At 39.2% G+C, this 21,808-nt stretch overlaps 1 protein-coding gene across 1 annotated transcript; it reads right to left on the bottom strand.

Annotated features, from left to right (window-relative positions):
* Positions 1-3,641: 3,641 nt before the first annotated feature.
* On the bottom strand, positions 3,642-21,418 carry cacng1b (calcium channel, voltage-dependent, gamma subunit 1b). The gene is made up of 4 exons (XM_084744460.1): positions 21,143-21,418; positions 6,981-7,055; positions 5,372-5,509; positions 3,642-4,106 (listed from the first exon to the last, which is right to left on the bottom strand). The coding sequence occupies exons 1-4, from the start codon at positions 21,381-21,383 to the stop codon at positions 3,874-3,876; spliced, it is 687 nt and encodes a 228-aa protein (XP_084600586.1). The 5' UTR covers positions 21,384-21,418; the 3' UTR covers positions 3,642-3,873.
* Between the last annotated feature and the right edge of the window lie 390 nt (positions 21,419-21,808).

The raw sequence follows: 21,808 nt of genomic DNA, 5'->3' as shown, positions 1-21,808 counted from the left end.
TATTTTATGTGTTCATAGGATTACACAGTAGTAGAAGCAGAGGGAAACTAACATGATTATGCATCAGTGTCAGGGGAGACTACCATTAGATAAAGGTCAGCGATTGCCTTAGGGCCCCAGCTGCCAAGGGCCAGATAAAACGCCACACAAACGTATGGTTAAGAAAGTTTGTTTTTTACTTTTCTCTTATTAATTACGTCTATCTAAAAATCCAGATGCTAAAATGGCATCAGAATGCTTAAAGGACCTCACCGCTAACTTTGACTACTGAATGATCTTACTGTGCATTTTTGGAAATGATTTAGGAGGACAGTAGCCAACTCGTGTAAACAAACAGCTCAGTGTGCAGACTGCTGAAAAATTAAGTGAAGCTACCCCAGAGGTGGTAAAAAAAAAAAGTGGGAGGGTACTTAAGGACAATATCCACCCACTTGCCGTCTGGCAAGAGATACAGAAGAATCCACTGATGTACCAGTGAGACTCCTCAACTCGTCCACTGCACTCCATTTTATTTTTATGACTTATTATTTATTCATTTATTTATTATTTATTCAGATTATTGAAAAGGGAGAGAAAAGTGGATGTTTAGGGCCCCATACCTCTGTTTGCCTTAGGCCCCAAAATGATAAAATCTGTCCCTGACCAGTATAAAATGGTAGAAGACTGATGTCTTATGTTTCATGATAAGTATAAATACCTGTACCAAAAATAAACAAACAAAAAACAGATGCCATACCAAAATGAAATATTGCTTTGCACTGTGCACAAGAAGTCATACCAACATCAAACAGCATTACTGACCTTTTTAGCGATATTTTTTTTATTATAGTTCCCTTGAAAAAAAGACAATCATGGACATTTACTTATACTTGAGCATTTATATTTCTAAAATAAAAAAAACAGATCAGGTATATTGTTACAAGAAATACCAGGTCTTTTTCACAAAAATGCGGGCAGTTTGTATATGAAACTCCTCCTCCTTTGTTGTACATGGACATGTATATATATTACAGATCTTTTATTTTTCAGCTGTAAATTTAAATTACAGGTTGCAGCTGGTTCCTGTCCAGCTGAATAGGATGGCAAGATGCATGTAATCATTGCAGATATATATAAAATTGTCAGTAAAATGAAAAACAAAACAAAACATATATGTATTGAAACTTTCTAAAATACAATCCTGTACAATGACCAAGTAACTTCTGTGATTGCAGTAAGAAAAATGGAAATGTTCTCTCAGAAGGACCTCCGAGCTAAATGTAATCATTTCTTCTTGTGTTCCCCTGTGAAACAGCGTCATTTATGGAACTTTAATTTCGCTGCACCTGCACCAGCTGAATGACTTCGGGGCCAGGGTGACTCACTGAAAAATAACATGTTAGACGTAGATGGCTGTTTTTCTAACAATATACGACCCTTGTGTCAACTCTACAGGAAAAAGAGCCAGATAAAAATGACTGCTGTCAGGTAAAACCCAGTTTTTGTGTCTTTATTGACTGTGCTAGAATTAAAAAGGTCATCTATATTTTGAACATGAAAATAAGCCACTTAAAAGAAAGTCTGTCCACCTGAATGAGGTTTTCATCTGAAAGCAACAATATAGTTGTCTACAGAAAAGAAAAAATCTTTAAGCTTAAAGATACCATTTACAATCATAGCCAATACTTACATGAAAAGTAATCTGTGTCATACTTATCCTAATACTTTAGCCCCAAAAGAAAAGTAATTTAATAAAGCATTACAAACTGAAAATATTTCTAATGAAAGTGCGACAAACATCTATTTTTTTCTAGCCTAAATTCTCTGGATGTTTAAAATGTATTTTCTGTGAAGGTGTGCTTCATAACTCACACTATGAGGCAAAACTTCATTTGACCATTTGCTAAGTCCACCTTTAGTTGTTGTTGATGCGTCTGTCAAGCTCTCCATTTTCACACAGCAAATACTTTACAATGAAAACATTCAGATTTACCAGATTTACCTGAAATGCAAAGTCACTGTCGCAACAATGGTTCGCTTCTTGGTTTCCAAGACAAAGAAAAACTTCCACTGATTTTAGCATCTGTAATTGGCTGGCAAATTAAGCTAATGTAGAATCTAACATAATGCAGGAGACATGAACATAAAGAAATAGTAATACTCTTGAAGTGCAGTGTGAAGCTGGTTAGTAATACAGAGAAAATGGAGGTGTCACCCATCCTTTTTAGTATAGGATCATACCATAATGAAATTTCATTTTAATCTCTGTGAACCGAACTTTCAGCCTGCTCTTATGAAGTGTGAACCTGCACAACACTGCTAATACACACTTTGTCTAGGACCGCTGTTTTCAAGCTCGGTGTCCAGAGTCCAAACAAATATCTGTAAAGAGCTCCAGGAGGTTTACTCCTTACTTCATAAAGTATCTGGCAATGAAAATGCTGCATCCATGGTGCTGAAAGGTGTGTGCACTGAAACAGTTGTCCCCTGTCCTGATGAAAACAGCTGCGGGGCATGTATAAGCACATATATGTGCGCACATTACACTTAAGGATAATATCACCCTACCCTATACGCCACCTAAACAGAGAAATCTTTTTCTTGACAGACAGGGATTTAGCAAACAGTCAGTTCTTCTCTAAATTCTCTCTATAGTTCTATTTTTAAATGCCCGCTAAAAGCAAATTGCCTTTGCTAACATATAATCCTGAGGCCCAGCAAATACTATGGACATTATGGATCAGAATTCTTGGATTTACGTGACCTGGGGTCTTGAACATTGACCTGAAATAAATGAAAGATGTCGACAAGGGAGTATCAGGCAAGTGGCCTCTCTCTAGACAATCAATGGCACAAATTGATTGTAGAAGGTCCTTGAAGAAAAGAGAAGACTGCTGTGACAGTACCCCATTATAATGATTCACTGCTTCACTTTAAACAAAGCATTACAGTGCAATTGCTCGTGGTATTTATCTGGTTTGGTGCAGTACGTTACAGTTTTAGGACAGTCTTTTTTCTTTTTTTTAAATCTTGTCTGATCTTTTGTTTTCCTGTCTCGTCTAAATCTAAAGGTTTGATAATGTCTTGCCTGTTGGTATCATACTGTAGTCTACTGTAGTCAGTACCCCATAAAACAGCTTCTAAAAAGTAATTTTACTTTCATTAGAGTGGCAGATATACTAAGATTAACTGTACTGGGACAGTTCAGATGTGAGATTATCCATTATCAACCCTGTTCAAAGGTAATAGTTCAACATGCATTTGTTGCACCGTAATACTTTGTCCATGATTCAGGCATATGTGCAAGTTTGCCCTCATTTACTGTGGTTACACAAAATATTTTCCAAAGTATACCATACATCTATAGATTGATCCTGTCTTGACTTCCAGGCATTCACTGGTTCCAGTTAATTTTAGTAAAGTATGAAAAGTTTTCAAAAATTTGCTTCAAACGTGATCCATCACAGTGGACATTTTTGTTGTCTTTTCTTTTTTTCTGGTCATTTGGTGATGCAGTTACATGCAGGGCGCACTTGATGTGTTGTAGTGTTCAAGTGCTCGTGGAAAACCCCTTATGAGAAAATCAAACCCATTACACAATAACAATATAGGTGTGATTCTAACTAAGGAGTGTGGGACCATTATGTTTGCTGTGGCTGGTTATCTAAGTTACTCAAATTTGACTTTAATATTTTACTAACATGAACTGAAATCAGTGGACATGGAAGGAGGGAAGTCAGGCTAAAAACTGTTTAATGCTTTGGAAAATAGCTTGCAGTAATGATAAATATGTGGGACAGGATAGGTAGTTAAAGGGCTAAAAGATGCAAAACCACTTATAATTTCTTGTCATGTTAACCAAGCTTTAAGACATGTCTGTTGCGTCACCTGTGGCTAATCTAAGGTGTCGGGCTCAGCGTCCATGCAGGTCTCCCAGGGGTTACGTGGCATGTGGGGCATGGAGATGAGGAGCAGGGCGACTCCACTGAGGATCAGCAGTGTGAAGGAGGCACAGGCGCAGGTAAAGGACCAGGAGTAGTGGTATTCAATCCAGATGGTCTCATCGCTGTCGATCATACGTTTGACAGACTGGCGCATTACCTCAACAGAAATGATGATGCAAAGGCCTGCGTGCCAAAACAGAAAAAGCAGGTTGCTGGAAAAAAAAACATGTTTCACATTCGCACTGCAGTTTTATATGGAAGCCCAGCTCTGCCAATGTGAAGAGAGAAACTTTCTCAAAATAATGATTTACCCCTTATCTCGGCCCCAAGAAAATCAAACACGATTTTCACTCGCAAGTAACAGAGATGTTCTCATTTTAATCCATGCAGCTGCCTGCATCAGCTCTGTGCGTCTCGTGTCTCAGCTGCCTCTGACATGCGTAAATGCTTCTTGAAGTCTTTCTTTAGACTTCAATTTTATTTTTTCAACAATACATGTGTAATAGTAAGGCTGGTGCCCAGTAAAAAGGCACTGAAAACATATTTTATTTGTGTTTTGAAACCTGGAGGCAGAGTGTGCTGCTGAGCCAGAGAGCAGCCCACTTTGCTCTGGTTTTTAATTTAACACTCGCTTCACTGCCCAGCAGCTGAGAAGCAACACGAGAGGACTACTTTAACTTTTCTGCAGTGTTTATTTGTGTGCAAACTGTACATTTACTGCCACTAGACAACTTATCTGCTGAATGTTAATGCTAAACTGATCGTCAGGACCTGTCAGCTTTGAGAGCAGCCATCTGCCCTCTCTTTTTTCTTTTCTCTCTTTTGCTCATCAACACCCACATACACACTGTTGTGTTGATGCCACAATCATATTCATTGTACTGATGAAAAAATAGATCAAGAATATTCACACATATTGAAGGAAATCTGCAAACTGCACAGAAATGCTTTCAAGTGTACGGGCAATATGGAGCCGACATAAACAGACGCTTCAGTGTGGCTTTATCAAGGTCACCGTATGAGTCTTTATTTCAAGAAACTATGTCATTATTTCAAGATAAGTAAGTCATTATTTTGAGAGAGTTTCTCATGACTTAGAAGATCTTTGTTCTTTGGTGGAAATGGGCTTCCGTATTTTATTTGACCTTTAACCTGTAAATGTGATGACAGACAGGAGTTTGCTCCTGTTAAAGTTAATCTAATATTTTGAGATATTGAGTTGTCACCCAACAGAGCCCCATTCAGCATTTGCCACCTCCAAAAAACACTAGTGAAAAATCAGCTTTGCCATCTCTGTTAAATTAGCTACATAAGTAACATTCATCACAAAAAGAAAGTCGTGTGTGATGATGACACTGACACACACCTCATTTTAAGCTGGGCTGTAACGCAGCGACAAGAGTAACACCAGTACAAAGCCTGGTCTGTGATTATCTGCCATATCTGACCTGCAAAGGCGAAGAACATCCCAGCAGGCCGAAGCAGGTAGTCCCGCCCCTTCCCGAAAGAGAAGATGACACAGAGGGTGCCCAGGATCATGAAGAATAAACTGAAGATGGCAATGGCTGCTGCTGAGATATTGTACTCTGAGGAGAGAGGAGAGATTAAAAAAAACAAGAGGAAAGAAATGAGATAGGATATGAAAGAGACAAAAGGAGACAAAGAGGGAGAGAGAACGTGATGGAAGGAGGAGAGTTGGCAAAGTGGTAGTGATTAAAAAGAAAGAGAGAGTGGGTAGGAACAGAAGAGGAGGTTGCAATATCATTTACATAATAATTGTTTCAATATTGCACTCAGGCGAGTTATGACACAGATAATTAGCCTTTAAATTAGCCTCACTTTAAAAACAACACTCATTTATCCTAGCTGGCAATAACGCTGTTTGCATGACAGATAAGATGCTGTAAGATGATTCGAACATCTCCCTCTCTTCCTCCCTGCCTCCCCTGCTGTCTGTTTGTCAGATAATCTAGTCTTTCCCTGTATCTAACGCTCCAACTGTGATAGAAATGATCCTCGGAGCATCCTATTCCATCTCAGCATCCTGACTATGGACTAACACCAGGTGTAAAATAACCATACACCCACCGCAGGTCGACTTCATTCTGTGTCTGTCTGAGGGCTGTTGATCTGTGTGAGTGTGAATGTTTTTACTCTACCCTGTTCACTTTTGCACTGTGTGTTATGTTCTAGTATTTTATTCTATGTAGTGCTTTATGCTGGTCAGAAGGTCAGCAGTGGAAGAAATTCTTAGATCTTTTACTTAAAGGGATAGTTCACCCAAAAATGAAAATTCAGTCATCACCTACTCACCCTCATGCTGATTGAACATCAGTTTTCAAATGGTAAAAACATAAAATGCCTTCATACTCCTTTTATGGCATAATCCAAGTCTCCCAAAACCCCAACACTAGTAGTCTTGTTTACATGTGTGTGCACACCATCTGAACTAGGTGTGTGTGATGTGTGCCTGTGCATGTGTCATATAATTTTTAATACGTGCCTTTGCCAATTTCACCAAGACATACCTATGCACTGTACTTCTACTGCAGTTTATCTAAAACTCCGACAATGATCTGTAATTGTCTGCTTGCAGTATCTAACTGTGTGTTTACCTCTGTGTCTGGTCAGAAGCTGAAAGGGTGAACTCGCTAACAAAGGAGCTGTTTCCTGGAAATATGTTTATTTTGAAAATTGCAGTCTTGCTAAAGCAGGAGAAGATGAGAAGATGGAAATCAGAGGATATTGGAGCAGATTTCTTTCTTATCTGATATGAGGGACAGTGTGCTTGTTACTGAATTTGTGTCCCAGCCTTTTCTTGAATATTAAGAAAAAAGTATACTAGGCTTGCTCTCATTGTGTAAGTAAAGGATGTATAGTGTTTATGTGCTGTAGGGGTCTTACAGGTGTCATACAGGTATTTCTTGACATGTTATAGGTATGTGATGTCTGAATATATATATTGTACATCTTCCTCATGGCAGACAAACAGTTGGGTCTGAAAAAAACAGGTTCTGTTGTAACATGAAGTCGGGGTGGCAGTGAGGACGCACCCACCTTTCTGGGTCTTCACTTCAAAAACCTCAGCTTCTTCCCCCGAGGTAAAGTGTTTGAAGTAAGAACAGTTTTTTGCTGCAGAAGAAAACAGGAAGAGTAAGAAGAGGGGGTGAGAGAGTGATTCACGGCAGGGGAGACAGCAGGCGGCTCAGGTTGTATCTGTAAACTGTGTCTGCACTACCAAATGATGTAAATGTTAAATCTCTAAATGTAGCTAACAAATACACATACTGTAAATTAATGCTATGAACTGCATTCATTTAGTGTCACAGTTATTTGATCATTATACTTTATAATTTTGTATCTTAGATATTTGATTATTATACCTTGTAGAGGTACTTACAAGGTACAAGGTACTTATTTAGCCTGTGTTGGTTAGCTTCTCCAAAATGGACAGTGAAGAGTTTTTTTTTCTTTTGGAGAACATAGAAAGCACAAGCATATAAAACATATAAATTTAACAAAGCCATAACAAATGCACACAAGCAGATGATGTTGCAAGAAGGAAGTTAACTGACAAGATCAATGAGAGAAATCCTCTGTGAAATGAACCGTAGATGAAGTAATGAAGAATGATGAACATATTACTGTGACTGCAAGATAGGAGATTCTGCCAGACATCAACAGTCAAGAAAAACTGGTCAATGAAACGATATAGCCAATGTAAACAGGCTGTATGAGACAGAGTTATGTTAACATTTGGCTAACTTGTTAGTCCTAATGTCAGATTTATACTCTCTAACAAGTTGTTAGGTCATACTGTGCAGCAGGTTTTCCCTGTCCCAAAAAATGTCTTGGTATCTCTCATTTTTTTTGTATCATGTTCCACAAATTATGCAACTTTTAGAGTTTTATGTTATGGATCCCTTAAAATCCTCAGAGGGAAATGATCACCAAGAACCTAGCAACGCATAAGGGTGTATTTAAGTAGCCTAGAGAAGCTCAGGAAATCCTTATGTTGATTTTATGTAACTAATTTTTTCTAAGGCATCCTTAGATGAATATTTAAGGGAATTTTTAGGATAAGTGGTGTTATTCAACCAGGCAGATGTTTATAAATCTTATGTCTTACATCTCTAGAAACTGTACATTCCTCTTCTGTAATCTGTACTAGTCCATAAATTAAAAAAAAAAAAAACTTGTTTTCATTACAAAGATATTCAAAGGAAACAAACCCACTCAGTTCCTTTGGCACACATATGCACCAAAGAGTTAAGAATTTCCTTTTGCTCATTCACTGTACTGTCTCATCTAAAACACATGTTTCTGGTTGATTTTCAATAGCACTGAACCCTTTGTGTGGACAGACGAGAAGACATGCACAGATCATTTTTTATTAATATGGGTGGCAATGGGCAATTGTGGCATCACTAGTTTCAGTATTTTTCAATACTTTCCCCCTACTGGATTTTTGATTTGTTATAAATTACATATTTATGATGGTAGAACAGTTAAAAGAGTTTCTGTTGCAGTTTATGCAATGTCTGTACTATTTGGCTGTTTGATCAGATGTATGTTTGACATTTCTCCCAAACCACAGCAGTGCGCTGTGATTTGATGTCATCCTAAAATAAAAGGTCTTAAACTCACTGTTCTCTGTGTTTACTTTGCAGAAATCACTTCACACCTATTTCCACACAGGAATGATACATGTCTGCACTTTGATTGCCCAAACTCTGGTCCTTTGACCGCAATCTTCAAGATAGCCTCATGTAAAAAAAAAAAAAACCTGGGTGAAGTCATTGCCCACACATCCATCTATCTATCTGCTGTCTCTAAGGGCAGCTGGGCTGAGAGGGAGGGGTGGAGAGGACATAAAGGCCAAGTGAGTAGCCCCTCTTTCCTCCACTCACCGTGCTTTCTCGCTGAGATTAAACCCATAAAGCAGACAGGTGCTCTCTTTGTCCACACTGAAATGGACAATGTTTGTGTGCTGGTGTCTGTGCGTGTGTGTGTGTCTGTGTTCACATGCTATGTGTGTGTATGTGTGCACCAGGCAACAGAGGAGCTGTTTGTTATCCAGGATGAGAAAGAATCACTAAAGAGGTAACCTAGCAACAGGCTGCCGCAGGTCTTGCCTAGTCCCATCTATTTACCCACGTAAAGGCATATCAAGAGGAGAGCGTGCATGCATATGTGTGTGTATGTGTATGGGTGTTATAGTATGCAAGTGTGGAAGTGTGTGCGTTTGTGTGTGTGTATGTGAGCGTGAGGAGATGGACAGGCTGGTGGTAGAGAGAACCGGAGGCGGGGTCACAGTGGAGCTTGGATCTGTAAATATATTATTTTCATTAGTCTTCTCTCATTAGTTGTCTTTACCTCTGGGGCTAAGCTAATCTAAGCTAATATGTGTTTGGGTGTAGCTATAAGATTCACTCCAGTCTCGTTGAAGACTATTAACTGCCCACCACACAAACAAGCACCTCAAAGGAAGCTTCAAAGCACGGAGCCGCTGATTATCTGCTTGATCCTGATAATTTAGTGAGGGTAATGTAGAGAGCATTGAAAGAAGATGAGAATCGAGATAGTGACTGATTTCCTCAGGTTTAGTAATTGACCATTCAAGCCCCACCCCCACTTAGTTACTGTTGCTATGCATGTCAAGCTCTGTTCTGGAACGGCACATGTAGTTTACAGTAATGATGGTGGCAAATTCACCTGTAAGTTAATATGGAAAGCCAGCCAACTCGTCAAATATTGACATTTTGTCACTGTCTTTCTATGACTCATATTGATGGATACGGTAACCAATAGTGCCTGAAAGAGACGCAACAGACGTTTCAGGTAACTTTAATGTAAACCCTTGCATCGCTATATGAGATGAGGAGGATGTATTGAAATATTTTTCTCTTAACTGGTATTAAATCCCTTTGTTATTAAAGCCTCTTGTGCCATTCATTTTTACTTTAACTATCAATGGACGCTTGTATTAAGTGTAATGAACAATAGGGGGAGCTATTATTAAAACCCCATAGGCTACAGTGTGTTAGGCCACAGAAACAATGGTAGAATAAAATCCATGAAATAGGGAGAAGCCTTAGAGCTTAGCCTTAGACATAGACGTTTCCCTGCTTCTGATTTTGAACGCCTGGCTTTTGCATTGAAAATGTAAACAGAAAGTGATAATCATTCTTATAAATCAAACTAAATACTATGCATTATATCGTCAGCTTTTAGTAAATAATGTTCAGCAATTAGCCAAACTTGTAAGAGTTGCTTATTTACAAGTCACTCTCTTTTTGCTCTGTTTTTGGTATCTACCAAATCCTAAAGAGAATGTCTGTCTCTTTAACTGGTAAATTCCCTAATACATACACAGCTACTCATTAATTGTGTCTGTTGTTTAATTCTGAGCAGGTAGTGTGTAATATGTTTTTAGAGCTTTAAGCTGAAAATAGCTGCCTGCTGCAGATGAAATGGACACTATAACTGTGGTGAGAGTGAACCAAAGCTGTAAAGTTGTGGGCCGAACAGCGAAACAATTAGCTGAGGTTCTCTTTAAAATCTCTAAAACAGGGGTGAGGTGCAGCTTCGAGACATAATTCTCTTGTAGCAGCAGTAGGTAAAATTTCACACCCACTGAATAAATCTCTCATCAAACGGCGAGCAGCATGATGGCTGGCACCTATTGTGTACTGTCAGGGTAAGCAGTGTCTCATCAAAGCGAAAAAAGAAATGTTGAGATTATATGATAGCTGTATGTATTGATCATTTCTTCATATTTTAAGAATTTTACTCATTTATTTTTAAATTTTCATTATTTATCATTTGTAAATCTCATCAGGATAACTGTTATAGTTGAAAAAAACTACGTTGTTGAATCTTGAGGCAGATCTTTGACTCTGTCTGCACTAAGGCCAAAGCTTGTATAGTCACCATCCCTCAGCCCAACAGTCTACAGCTGCTCCATGTCATGTCACATGACATCCACTCCTTCTCACTCCGGGCCACATGCTTTGCTTGCAGTGTGAGCCCAAGTAATCTGCATGCCCCTAAACCTTTATTATGAATAATTTTCATACACTGATCTGTAAGTTTTGTATGTGACTGAATAGGCCCTTTTCAGGCTGCAAGAGCACACATTGCTCGCTCAGTTTAATATCTGGTATTCAGTCCTATTTTGGTTTACGTATGTGCAGCAGCACAATGTGCAAAGGAGCCGAGTGAAGGTGAATATCTGTCAGCGGGTGTGGTGATTATTCTGTGCCAGTCACAGTTAAATGTGATAATGACAGCTCAGCAAATGGAAAGCTTTACCTCAGGAAATTTCTGGATGGTTCAGAGCGTCACAACATGAACACTCATTAGCACCCAAAGACAGATGGAGTATGATTCTACATCAGGTGGTTACAATAATAATGATGAAGAAAATGATTTGGTGATGATTACATTGGACCGTCACTATTTTAGTAATAACTGCAATGTATCTCAGTTCATACATAGTCACACTGTTTATAAATGAATATTACACAACAGTTTTCACACTTCAGTATACATCAAGGATAGAACATGAGCTACTTTTGCTAAAAAGATCAATGCAGACTGATTTGCTGACCTCATTTAAAGTTATTTTCTGTACCAATTTCAGTTGGAGAGTATTTATTCGAAATAAATGGCATGTCAGGGGTAAGTATTTAGTTTGCAACACAGGCACCTGATAACAGTTTGACTGTAACTGCACACATAGAGGTGGACCACACCCTTTACTGGCTAGTTGCTAACAGTTTTCAGTACTGACAGCTTAGCAGCAATAGTCAGCATGGATATTTCTTACTTAAAAAAGATTTTCAATATTGTCATAGCAGGAAAAAAGAGCTGTTGTCACTGATGGGAAACTATCACCTGTGGTAGGCACAGATGTTGATTTATAGCCTAACTCATTTAAAATATATTTTGTCAGTTCATGCATGATATGAACTCGGGCTGCAGCCTACCTAGGCGAAGATATCACCGCACATTACTGATGCACACAACAGGTTAAGGTTTATATGGATAAGGTCCTTTCACGGAGATCAACTGAGGCTATCTGCTGTGTGACACAGGGGCTTTCTGGAGCCTGCCTGGGCTGCTGTTGCTATGGTGATTAATTGGATGCAACAAGCCCACTGCCAGAGCCTTTTCTACGCAGAATAACCGATGAGAATAACCAAACATAACGCTTACTGAAGTGGAAACTTCTTCAAACTACATAAAGAGCAGGACTGACGTGCTATAATTACGATAAACTCTCACATACAAGCACCTTTGCTCACTGATTTAACCACTTTGATACTTTTTGTCACAGCTTCAGTATGATAAAATCTGTCTTCTTATACATTTTGCTGTTTACTGTTACTCTGTTGTTAATCAGACCAGGTGGAATTACAATATGAATTCAGTATACCCTATAAACAGTATGTCCAGTAAAGTGTACTTTAATTTACTTCATTAGAAGTCTATTTAAATATGCTTTCAAAAAGTGCATTTCGATAAATGTTTATTTAAATCTGTACTTCAGTGCACAAAAGTAGCACAAAAAGGTTTAATTTCAATAATCAATAATCAATTTAATAATCGTGCATGTACATTAGTACATACATACATACAGTACATATACATGTCCTTAGTATATACGATATACTACACTGTAAGTGCATTCAGTGTACTCAAAGTTGTTCCACTTTAGCACATAAAAATACACTTAAAATTGTGCTTTTCTACAATTATTTACAACTAAAATACACTTAGTACAAAAAATGTTGTTCCAAAATAGCAAACTTCAAGTTAACTAATAATTAAAACACTTAATGTGTATTGATGATTGGTCTGACTGCGAGTACACACAAGTATACTAAAATTTAATATACTTAACGAGGGGTAAAAACAAATCTGGCTTGTCCTTTAGAAGGTGTACTTTCACTGAGGAAGAGAACATCTGGGTGCGTATAATTGACCTTGCAGTCTGGCTAATGGGGAGATTTAGTTCCAGGGGGGACAGTGATTAGAACGAGGTATCGCCTGTCATTTTAGTTTCACCTCTTTCCATTTAACTCTGCTGTCACCTCCTCTCTTTGATATGTAGCTTCTTCTTTACTCTTTCCTTCCTCTCCATCCTCGCCTTTCCCACCTGTCATTATACTTGTCTCTCACTTCCACTCCAAGTTCTTCTTTTAGTTTAGTATTCTTGGGGCTTTCCTTTAACACTCGTTTTATACGCTCATTTCTCTTCTTCCACCTGAAAAGTTACATCAAACTGTTGCAAAACCAACTGAATTATTGTGGTATTTCCATGTTTTTACCTATAATGACAGCTGCGCAGGTGGTCTAGAGGTGCTGCAGAAGATGTTTTTTTAGGTAATGGGAGGGCTGTCCTTTTTCCAGCCCTGCAGAATGACCGACTAATTCTGGGTCAATGTGAATAGGATGGGTGGCGGTGGTGGTATTTGAATGGCTATTCCACCAGGAGCTCTGATAACTGGGACACAGCAGCGCAGGAGAGTCCTCACAGCCTCTTCCTGTATGTGCATGCATGTGTGTTTGTGTGTGTGGCCTGACCTTTATCACTAAATTCAAAACATCTAAGTTGGACTGTCATCATCATACTCGCCACAAACAGCATCCTAGCGTCTCATTCTGCAAATGATGGCCATACATGTCTCTGAATATGTATTTTCTTTTAAATTCACGGAAAGCGGAGTGATTTATTTAAATTCTGACCCTTACACTTGATTTTTCTGAATGCCAAATCGATGCCGCACCTCAATGGTTTGGGCTCTGCACCCGAAACAGGAACCAGACTTGAGAGGAAAATGACTGGGTGTCTACAAAGTGAAAATGGTGGTTCAAGGTGACATTGGTGCTTTTGAGGGTAGGAATTGGGGGCACCAAATTTGATGGAGTAAGTGCTCTGGTGGAAATATCTTTTCCACTGGAAAAGGCGAAATGGTTGACCACTTAGAGGCTCTGACGTCTCTGATAATAAATTCCTCTCCCTGGCTTCTGCGCGCACATACTTGTAGGAACACATACACGCGTGCACACAAATGCACCATTTATGCTCTTTATTTCCCAGCCGAGCAGCACGGTGTGATCCATAAAGGGTTTGCTTGATTTTTACAGCACTCAAGCTGTCATGCGTCATTTGTGGGAAGCTAATTTCAAAAGTCATTTGGGTTCACCGCTTTGCTGCCGTTGTTATGCAACCCCTTCACAAAAACAGTGTAATTGTGCCTATATGAAAAAGTGTTTGTGTACGTGCCTCTTGACGACCAACTCCCCCTCTGTTTGGCAAAATGCAAATGTGTGTTATTAAGTCCAATCACCGCTGCTTGCTCGGGTATACTGTTCATCAAGGATGTAATCTGTTATAGTGCACTCTGGCAACTCAGGGATTTTTGATACCACTGTGTAAACACTACAAGGCACCGTAAATTCAGAAGCAAATAAAGCAACGCTGGTGTGATGTTGATCAACCAGTCAGACAATCCATTAGGCTCCAAACTCAGTAGCCGGTTCATTTTGTGGATCCATCAAAAACTAAACTAAAGTCATCTTTGACTCCAGAATCTCACGATCTTATTCATCATACAGTCTAATGTTTTGGCTCAACCAAAAAACATTAATGCAACAGTTTGCATCAATCTTTCTGAATTATTACAACTTACAATGAAATAGTTCAATGAAAAAGTTCAACCAAAAAACTCATAATTGGTAGTAACAAGTTTTTAAATTGATTACTCATAAAAAAAAATTAAGTTGTCCCAAGTAGTTTTTCCACTTGTTTAAAAAGGAAATTTAAAGTTTTATTTTATTTAACATCATTTTGAACTCAAGTTGCTCGGTTTACAGTTGAGCATTAACATTAAAACATTAAGTTGCTCCAATTAGATTTTTTTGAGTCTAAATAACACAGTTGATGTAGTTACCAGTATTATTATGTCAACACAACTCATCAAAATAATGTTTGCACCTTAAAAGATTTCAGTAATCAATGAATTAGAATATCTTTCTCGCAACCACATGGTATATGTGCTCCTGAAGTACTTTTCAGAGTGTATGACAAACTAATAATATGTCTTTTTGCACCACTGACTTGTTGCTAATTCAGTCAAAATAATCTAAATATTTGTCCAGAAGTGCCCAATGGCGTTGTAAGATGAAACTTAAAAAAGTCAAAATTACTCCATGATGCAGACCTTATCATCAAGAAGTAATATATGAAGTAGTTAATACAGTAAAAAAGTACAACAATGGGTGCAAGTTGAGAAGAAACCTGGAGATGTCTTTTTTTGACCACTGGAGGAGGACCATCAGCTTGGTCAGGACGGTCACTGAAACTCAACTCTCTGAACGTGAAAACTGCATCTCACCCAATGTCATCCTCATATTACATGGTGTGAAAAGCAGCACAGAGGATGAGGGACACACCAACACACCCACAGATCCATTTCTGACAACACCGGGGACACAAATGGGGAGAGATGGGCTTGTGTAACTAAACTACTGAGCTTGGCGTGGGAGCAAATGGCAGAGCTGCGCAGCCACACGCCAAATCACTGGACCTTTTCAAGTAACATAAGAGAATGACTCATTTTTCCTCATCAACCAAATATTGCAACACCACTGTTGATGTGGGAATGTAGCCAACAGCTGATATTTCTTGCCACACACTCTGGCAGGTGACAGCAGACTATAAAGGGCCATCCACACCAACAAAGATAACTGTACCAGTAACAACTCAATAGAGTGCAGATCCCTGCCAGGCAACTAATGCCACCACAACTGCCAGATACAACCAGTTGAGATCTACAAATTACACTCACATTAACATGAACCCCACATACTTTGTTCCTAACTGAGGATTCAAGACATTTATATGGTTATACAAGCACAATATATATGTGTTATACAAGTACTATCATGTGAAAAATGTACGTTAAGTATCAAAAATAAGGTCGGGTCAGATTAGTAATAAAAGACAGAACAATGACAATAAAATAAAATTTATACTAATAAAATAAAATGTGCATTTATAAAATAAAATATACAGTAATAAAATAGAATACTAAGTGCAAAGACATAGTAAAGAACAAATAAATATAGAAAGTGAAAGGTTGCATACTATAGTTGTTAAAATCAAGTCGGTTCATCCTTGAGTCCAACTGGACATTTGTGTCAAATTTAAAAAAAAAAAAATTCCTTCAAGGTGTTTCTGACATATCGTGTTTACTAGAATGGGATGTCCTGAAAATATAACCATGGCTGTCACCAACATACAGTAATAGAGAAAGAACGTATTCAAAGCAAATTAAGCTGATTGGTCTAGAAGTATATCAGATTAACTGCGGACAGATGCAGATCCACTGATCACGCACACATGCATGCAAGCACATACATGATCTCCACCATGTTTGTGTCTGACAGATAATGACGATGAATGATAATGTTCTGTAAACAGTGACTGTTGTTGAATGTTGCACAGAGAAACAAAAAGAAAACTAGAAGGATATGTGTTCACAAAATTCTTCAAAGATGAGAGGAGAGAACCCAACACTCGTCATCTTTTGAAGACAAATTTTATTCATACTTTCAAATGAGTCAACATCAATTTGATGGTATCATAGTGATTGTCAAAGGAAGGAAAGAGAAAGGACCAAACGGACTTCAGAAATCCCATCAGCGCCAAAGAATGTTTAATTTACAGTCTAATATTAAGCGTTTAGTAAGCTGTATAGGCCTACCCTGTAAATTCATGTGGATTTTGATTGGCTCTCAGTGTTTCTGTCATTCATCGAAATGCACTGAAATTGATCCTGACGATACCGTTGCGTATCACAGAAGCAGCTGGGACTCACAGACAGGACACTGTATTACTGCTGCTGTCAGACTGTGGAGGTTAGTGGATCATGATTATGTTGGAGTTTCAGTCTGACTGCCACTGCTGCTTCCTTCACATGTTCCACAAGTGATTGACTAGTTCACGGTGGAAAAAAAAAAAATCTCCAACTACTGGTCTTAACAGATTTCTGTCTCCATTTCACACCAAGGAGGTGTTCTGGAGGGCCTCGATGTCACATTTATATGACATGCAGCTGTCACAACTCTTGTCTGTCAGCCTCTCTGACTATTTCTGGTTCCTACATATACTGTATAAATCTTGAATCAGTATCACCATCCCTTCCTAAAACACCCCTTCCTTTCTCTGGACACAAACGTGCCCCCACCCACCCACAGAGGCTTCCCTGCCTCTATCCACCCACACAGACTTCTGTCCCCCCCCCCCCCCCCCCCCCCCCCCCAACCCCCTTCATCCCTCCTGAGTCTCCCAGGTGTACTCTAACTCATGAGCTGGAGCGGGAAGCCACACTTCATTAAGGCCTGTACTGATCCTGAGGTGCTGGAGCTGGAGGCTAAGTCAATGATAGAGTCAGACTGAAATCTCTCTGTTAGGCTGCAAGGCACGCACACACAGCCAGAGGCCAGCGAGACACTGTTTACCCCAGGGCTGGCTCTGTTCTAACAGAGCTTGTAATTAAAGCTACAAGACTATTTTGGAGAAGCAGACTTTTAAATATAACACAGAATGCTTTTGACTTTCTTTTATGGACCGCAATGTTAAGCAAAGAGGGGAAAGAACCTCGGAAACGGAATCATAGGTTGACGATGACCTTTTTACTTTTTGGACATAGATTCTGCACTAAGCAGTCTGTCACTTTCGAGTTTTTTTGTTTTTAGATCTTAAGAGTTTGCTCACAAATTAGGTTGGAAAAACCAGCATGAGTAAGTTAGATTTTAAAGTTACCCAACCAAAAAAAATCCAGCCAGGTCTCATTTCTAGCTCACTGCCCCTTGGTGACTCATACAGTCGCGCACAGTACCCGTTAGCTGCTGAAGCAACGCACAGGGGTTTTCAAGTGACTTCAGTGTAAACGCATTCGTGGCTGTATGAGATGCACCAGGCCATTGATGTAAGTCTACATAAGGAGGGGGGCTGTATGGATGAGTGATTCTGACCCCAAAGCATGGTCTTATCCTAAACCTACCCAAGTAGTGTTTTTTGCCTAAACTTACCCAAACTGCAGTGTTTCATAGCATTAACCATGTGTTAAAAAGTCAGCAGGGTACCTTGTATCAGTAAGAGATGGCGAGGGGCGGTGACAAAACGTTGGTATGTGACGTTAGAATTGGAATGAGTTGAAAAAATCCCACCCTGTCCTCTCAGGCCTTCTTCCAAAGTCACTCCACACAAAACACATTATTGCTGCCTTACTAGTGCTGCAGGACAAGTCACTGTATCCAACAACCTCATATTCATTATCATAATAAATGCATACAACAAACATAGCTTTTCTACTGATAGTGCTCACAGCTGTCAAGCTAGCATGTTAGTTTCTTTCCATTCCATACGAATAAAATAATTGGATGGTCTTATTGCAGGTTTGGAACAGCCATAGATACCATACTTCTTATAACTCTGCCCTGGGGATAACGTATGTTTTCAGGTTGTCTGTCCATCTGTCCCATTCTCGTGAAGGCAATATCTGAAGAACTTTGGTGGATTAGATTTCGGGGGTCAAAGGTCAAGGTCACTGTGATCTCATATAACATGTTTTTTTCCCGTAACTCAGGAATTTGTATGCTAATTATGACAAGATTTCACACAAATGTCTGGCAACTTGTCTGGTTGGCAGAGGCATACAGCTGCACAGCAGTGATTCTATTTTTGTTGTTGTTGTTGTTGTTGTTGTTGTTGTTGTTAAGCATTTGATTGCTTTTTTTATAGCTGTCAGGATGTAAGGAGGATTTCAACAAATATAACAAAATGCCTCTGCAATGTCTACTCTGGCTTTAAAATATGTGCAAACCAAGGTTTATCTGTGGCATAAGACAGTACTGCTTGAATTAGGAGCATTGCTCAAAAATGGTACTCTAGACAAGCCTTGCGGCTGGTTTGATCAAAGCCAATTAACCTCAGATCTGCTGTGACACTGTGAGCCAGACTGAGCAAGAGATGTTGAAGTTAAAGAGCATCTCATGATGTAACAGTTTAGTATACAAAGATTCAGAAAGTATGCTATGCATACAACATGACAGATTCTGTTGCAATATAAGAAATCATGCAAAAAAAAAAAACAGGGGCTTCTCTACAAGGTAAAAATGTATTTCATTTCTCCTCGTACACTGAGAGTCCATGAGCCCAGACAGAACAGTTTCATGTTTTTGTCATGTTAACTGTGAAGTATAGCAGCGATTCTCCTCCATTACACACTTGACTTCAGCTGTTGGACTGTGCTTAATTGGCAGTCTGTTCAGAGACTTCCTCTGTGGAAGATAATGACGGTTCAGTGAGAAGCTGGCCACAGAGCTGTTACAGATTCAGTCCAAACGCACGTGTGTGTGTGTGTGTGTTTGTGCGTGTACATGCACATATGTATGCACATCCCGACATATGCGCTGGTATGTGTCTTTTGTGTGTGAGAGGAGAGAAACAAGAGGAAAGGACAGACACGCAGATGGAGCGTCAGTCTCCAACCCTCTCTCTTACTGCTTTGCTTTCACTGAAATTGTCCTTAAAATGATTTTTAGACATCAAAGCAACAATAATAGAGGGTTCAGTGTGCAAGCATAGATGAAAACTGTGAAGTGGTGGCAAAAACACCATGTGGCTGAAACCCACATATGCCAAAGTCGAGGGTTAATTCTAACTGTGATACAAGTGAGTAGATGAAAACGAACAGACACTCCACCATATTTAGCTTTTAAGTCCTGTTTTTTTCCGTGATTTAGCTTTGAGTAGTATGTTTACACAGATTTATAAATCTGAACTGCAGTATAAATATTTCTTTACGTTCTAAGCTACTTTCCACTTTTTGCTCTCTGTCTTTCTAAATTTGGCAAAACAAAAACTCCCCACTCTGATGACACATCCAGGATTATTAACAATCACACGACAAATTCCCTATGATAACAAAAATAAAATGTTATATTAAGCACAGAAATACAAGAATCATCAAACTGCAGGTTTTTACTCAGGTCAAAACGCAGTAAAACTTTAGAAATAAAACATAACATATAATTTAATTGATTTATGTATGAAGTGGCTGTAAATGTGGGTGATTGTCTGATGAGTGTGAACTGATCACATTGGGTCATGTTGACCTGATCATTTGTTGTGCTCAGTGTCAGGAGGTCACGATGCATCCGACACTGACTCATGCATCGGATCATTATAGGTCATGCGTTGGTTGGGAATTATTTAAGTACATGATTTGCACCCTTATTGTAAAGTGCTACCTTGAAGGCAAAATTGGGGTTTAGGGTGACTTTTTTATTTTTATTCTATTTTATTTTATTCTTAGTTCGTTGTGTTTGCCTCACTAAGCTCCTAAGCTGGCTGGTGGACTCACTTACTACCTTGTTGGTTTGGTGGTACATTTAACTAAAACACTATAATGTGGTCTGTATTTAACCAACATGTCTTAATTTACTTGTTGTGGATCATTTTACTATTTTCTTGATGAAAAAGTAACAGAATTGTCAAAATATCATTTTGAAAATGAATTCAATAACTCAACAAACACAATAAATTAATGAATCAATCAATAAATACATACATAAATACATATTTACAATTAAAAAGTACACTTTAGAATACTTCCTATTCTAAAGTTTATTTAAAGTGTACTTTTAAAAAGTGTACTTCAACATAGATGTCATTCAGTTCAACTTCAGTGTACTAAAAATAAATATACAAGCTCTGTAAGACTTGAAGAGGCATTTCAAGAAGTGTACTTGTAAGTGTATTAAAAATTGTAAATTTAGTATACTTCAGTGTATTTTGTAAAAGTAGCACAAACAAGGTAAACTTTAATTTCATTAATCAAACATGTATATTAGGTCATACTCAGCCATTATACTCTAAATGCACTAACCCCTTCTTGAAGCCGTTCCATTGTAGCACATAAAGGTAAATTAAATACACGTCAAAGTGGACTTTTCTGCAATTTAATTACAACTAAAATATACTTACTAAAAATAGTTCTTCCAAAAAGCAACTACCAAGTACACTTTAAGTAAATTGATGATTAGTTTGACTGCAAGTACACTCAAGTGTGCTAAAGTTTAAATACTTAACATTATTTCACCAGGGTATTCATCAGTGGTAACATCAAGGGGCTCCATACCTCCAGGTAAGCTGATGGGGCCACAGCCTTTGCCCTGAGGGTCCTCCTCCACGATGAAGATGCTCTTCTTGCAGAGCCTCCAGAGGCCAAAGTGGGCCGCCTCGCAGGTGGCGTTGAGTTTCTCCACCCGGGGGCTGAGCACGGCCCAGTGGTCGGTCACCACCGCCGCCAGCATGGACGACATGCCCACCAAGATCACCACGGACGTGATCTTGACCTTGGTCGCCTGCTCCTCAAACATGTTGCCGCTCGCCGTGCGTGCAAAGTTGTGGATGTGTGCGGATGTGTGCGTGCGCGTGCCAGTGGTTTGCACGTGTGTTGGCGTGCGTGAGTGAAATGCAAGTGTGTATGTGGCTGTGTATAGATAGAGTGCGTGCGATCGTAAAGACAGTCAAGGCTGCCTTTGTCTTGTTTGTCTTCAGCTCCTTGACGTTGGACGTTGACTCCAGAGGTTCCCCAGTCTTGTCTCCAGCTTCACTACACTTCTGATGTCCTCACGTCTCTCCTGCGCTCCTGTCCACAGCTCTTTCTTTCTCTTTCTCTGCCTTGTGCCTGGTGGTTGGTAAAAAGGGGCCAGATAACAGTGCCCTAGTTTCTACCTCTCTCCTCTCCTCCTCTCCCTCCCTGGTTGCCTTCGGTGAGATGAGGCCATTCAACTACGAGATG

The sequence above is a fragment of the Lutjanus erythropterus genome, chromosome 19 (assembly GCF_056507025.1).
Source record: "Lutjanus erythropterus isolate fLutEry1 chromosome 19, fLutEry1.hap2, whole genome shotgun sequence".
NCBI lineage: Eukaryota > Metazoa > Chordata > Actinopteri > Lutjaniformes > Lutjanidae > Lutjanus > Lutjanus erythropterus.
This window is presented reverse-complemented; position numbering and strand designations above follow the sequence as displayed.

Excerpts from the sequence above, each read along its gene's own strand:
- cacng1b (XM_084744460.1), bottom strand. The coding sequence starts at position 21,383 with ATGTTTGAGGAGCAGGCGACCAAGGTCAAGATCACGTCCGTGGTGATC. Across the intron at positions 7,056-21,142 it reads CCCCATCAGCTTACCTGGAG|CAAAAAACTGTTCTTACTTC; the intron begins GTATGGAGCCCC and ends TTTCTTCTGCAG. Across the intron at positions 5,510-6,980 it reads TGAAGTGAAGACCCAGAAAG|AGTACAATATCTCAGCAGCA; the intron begins GTGGGTGCGTCC and ends CTCTCTCCTCAG.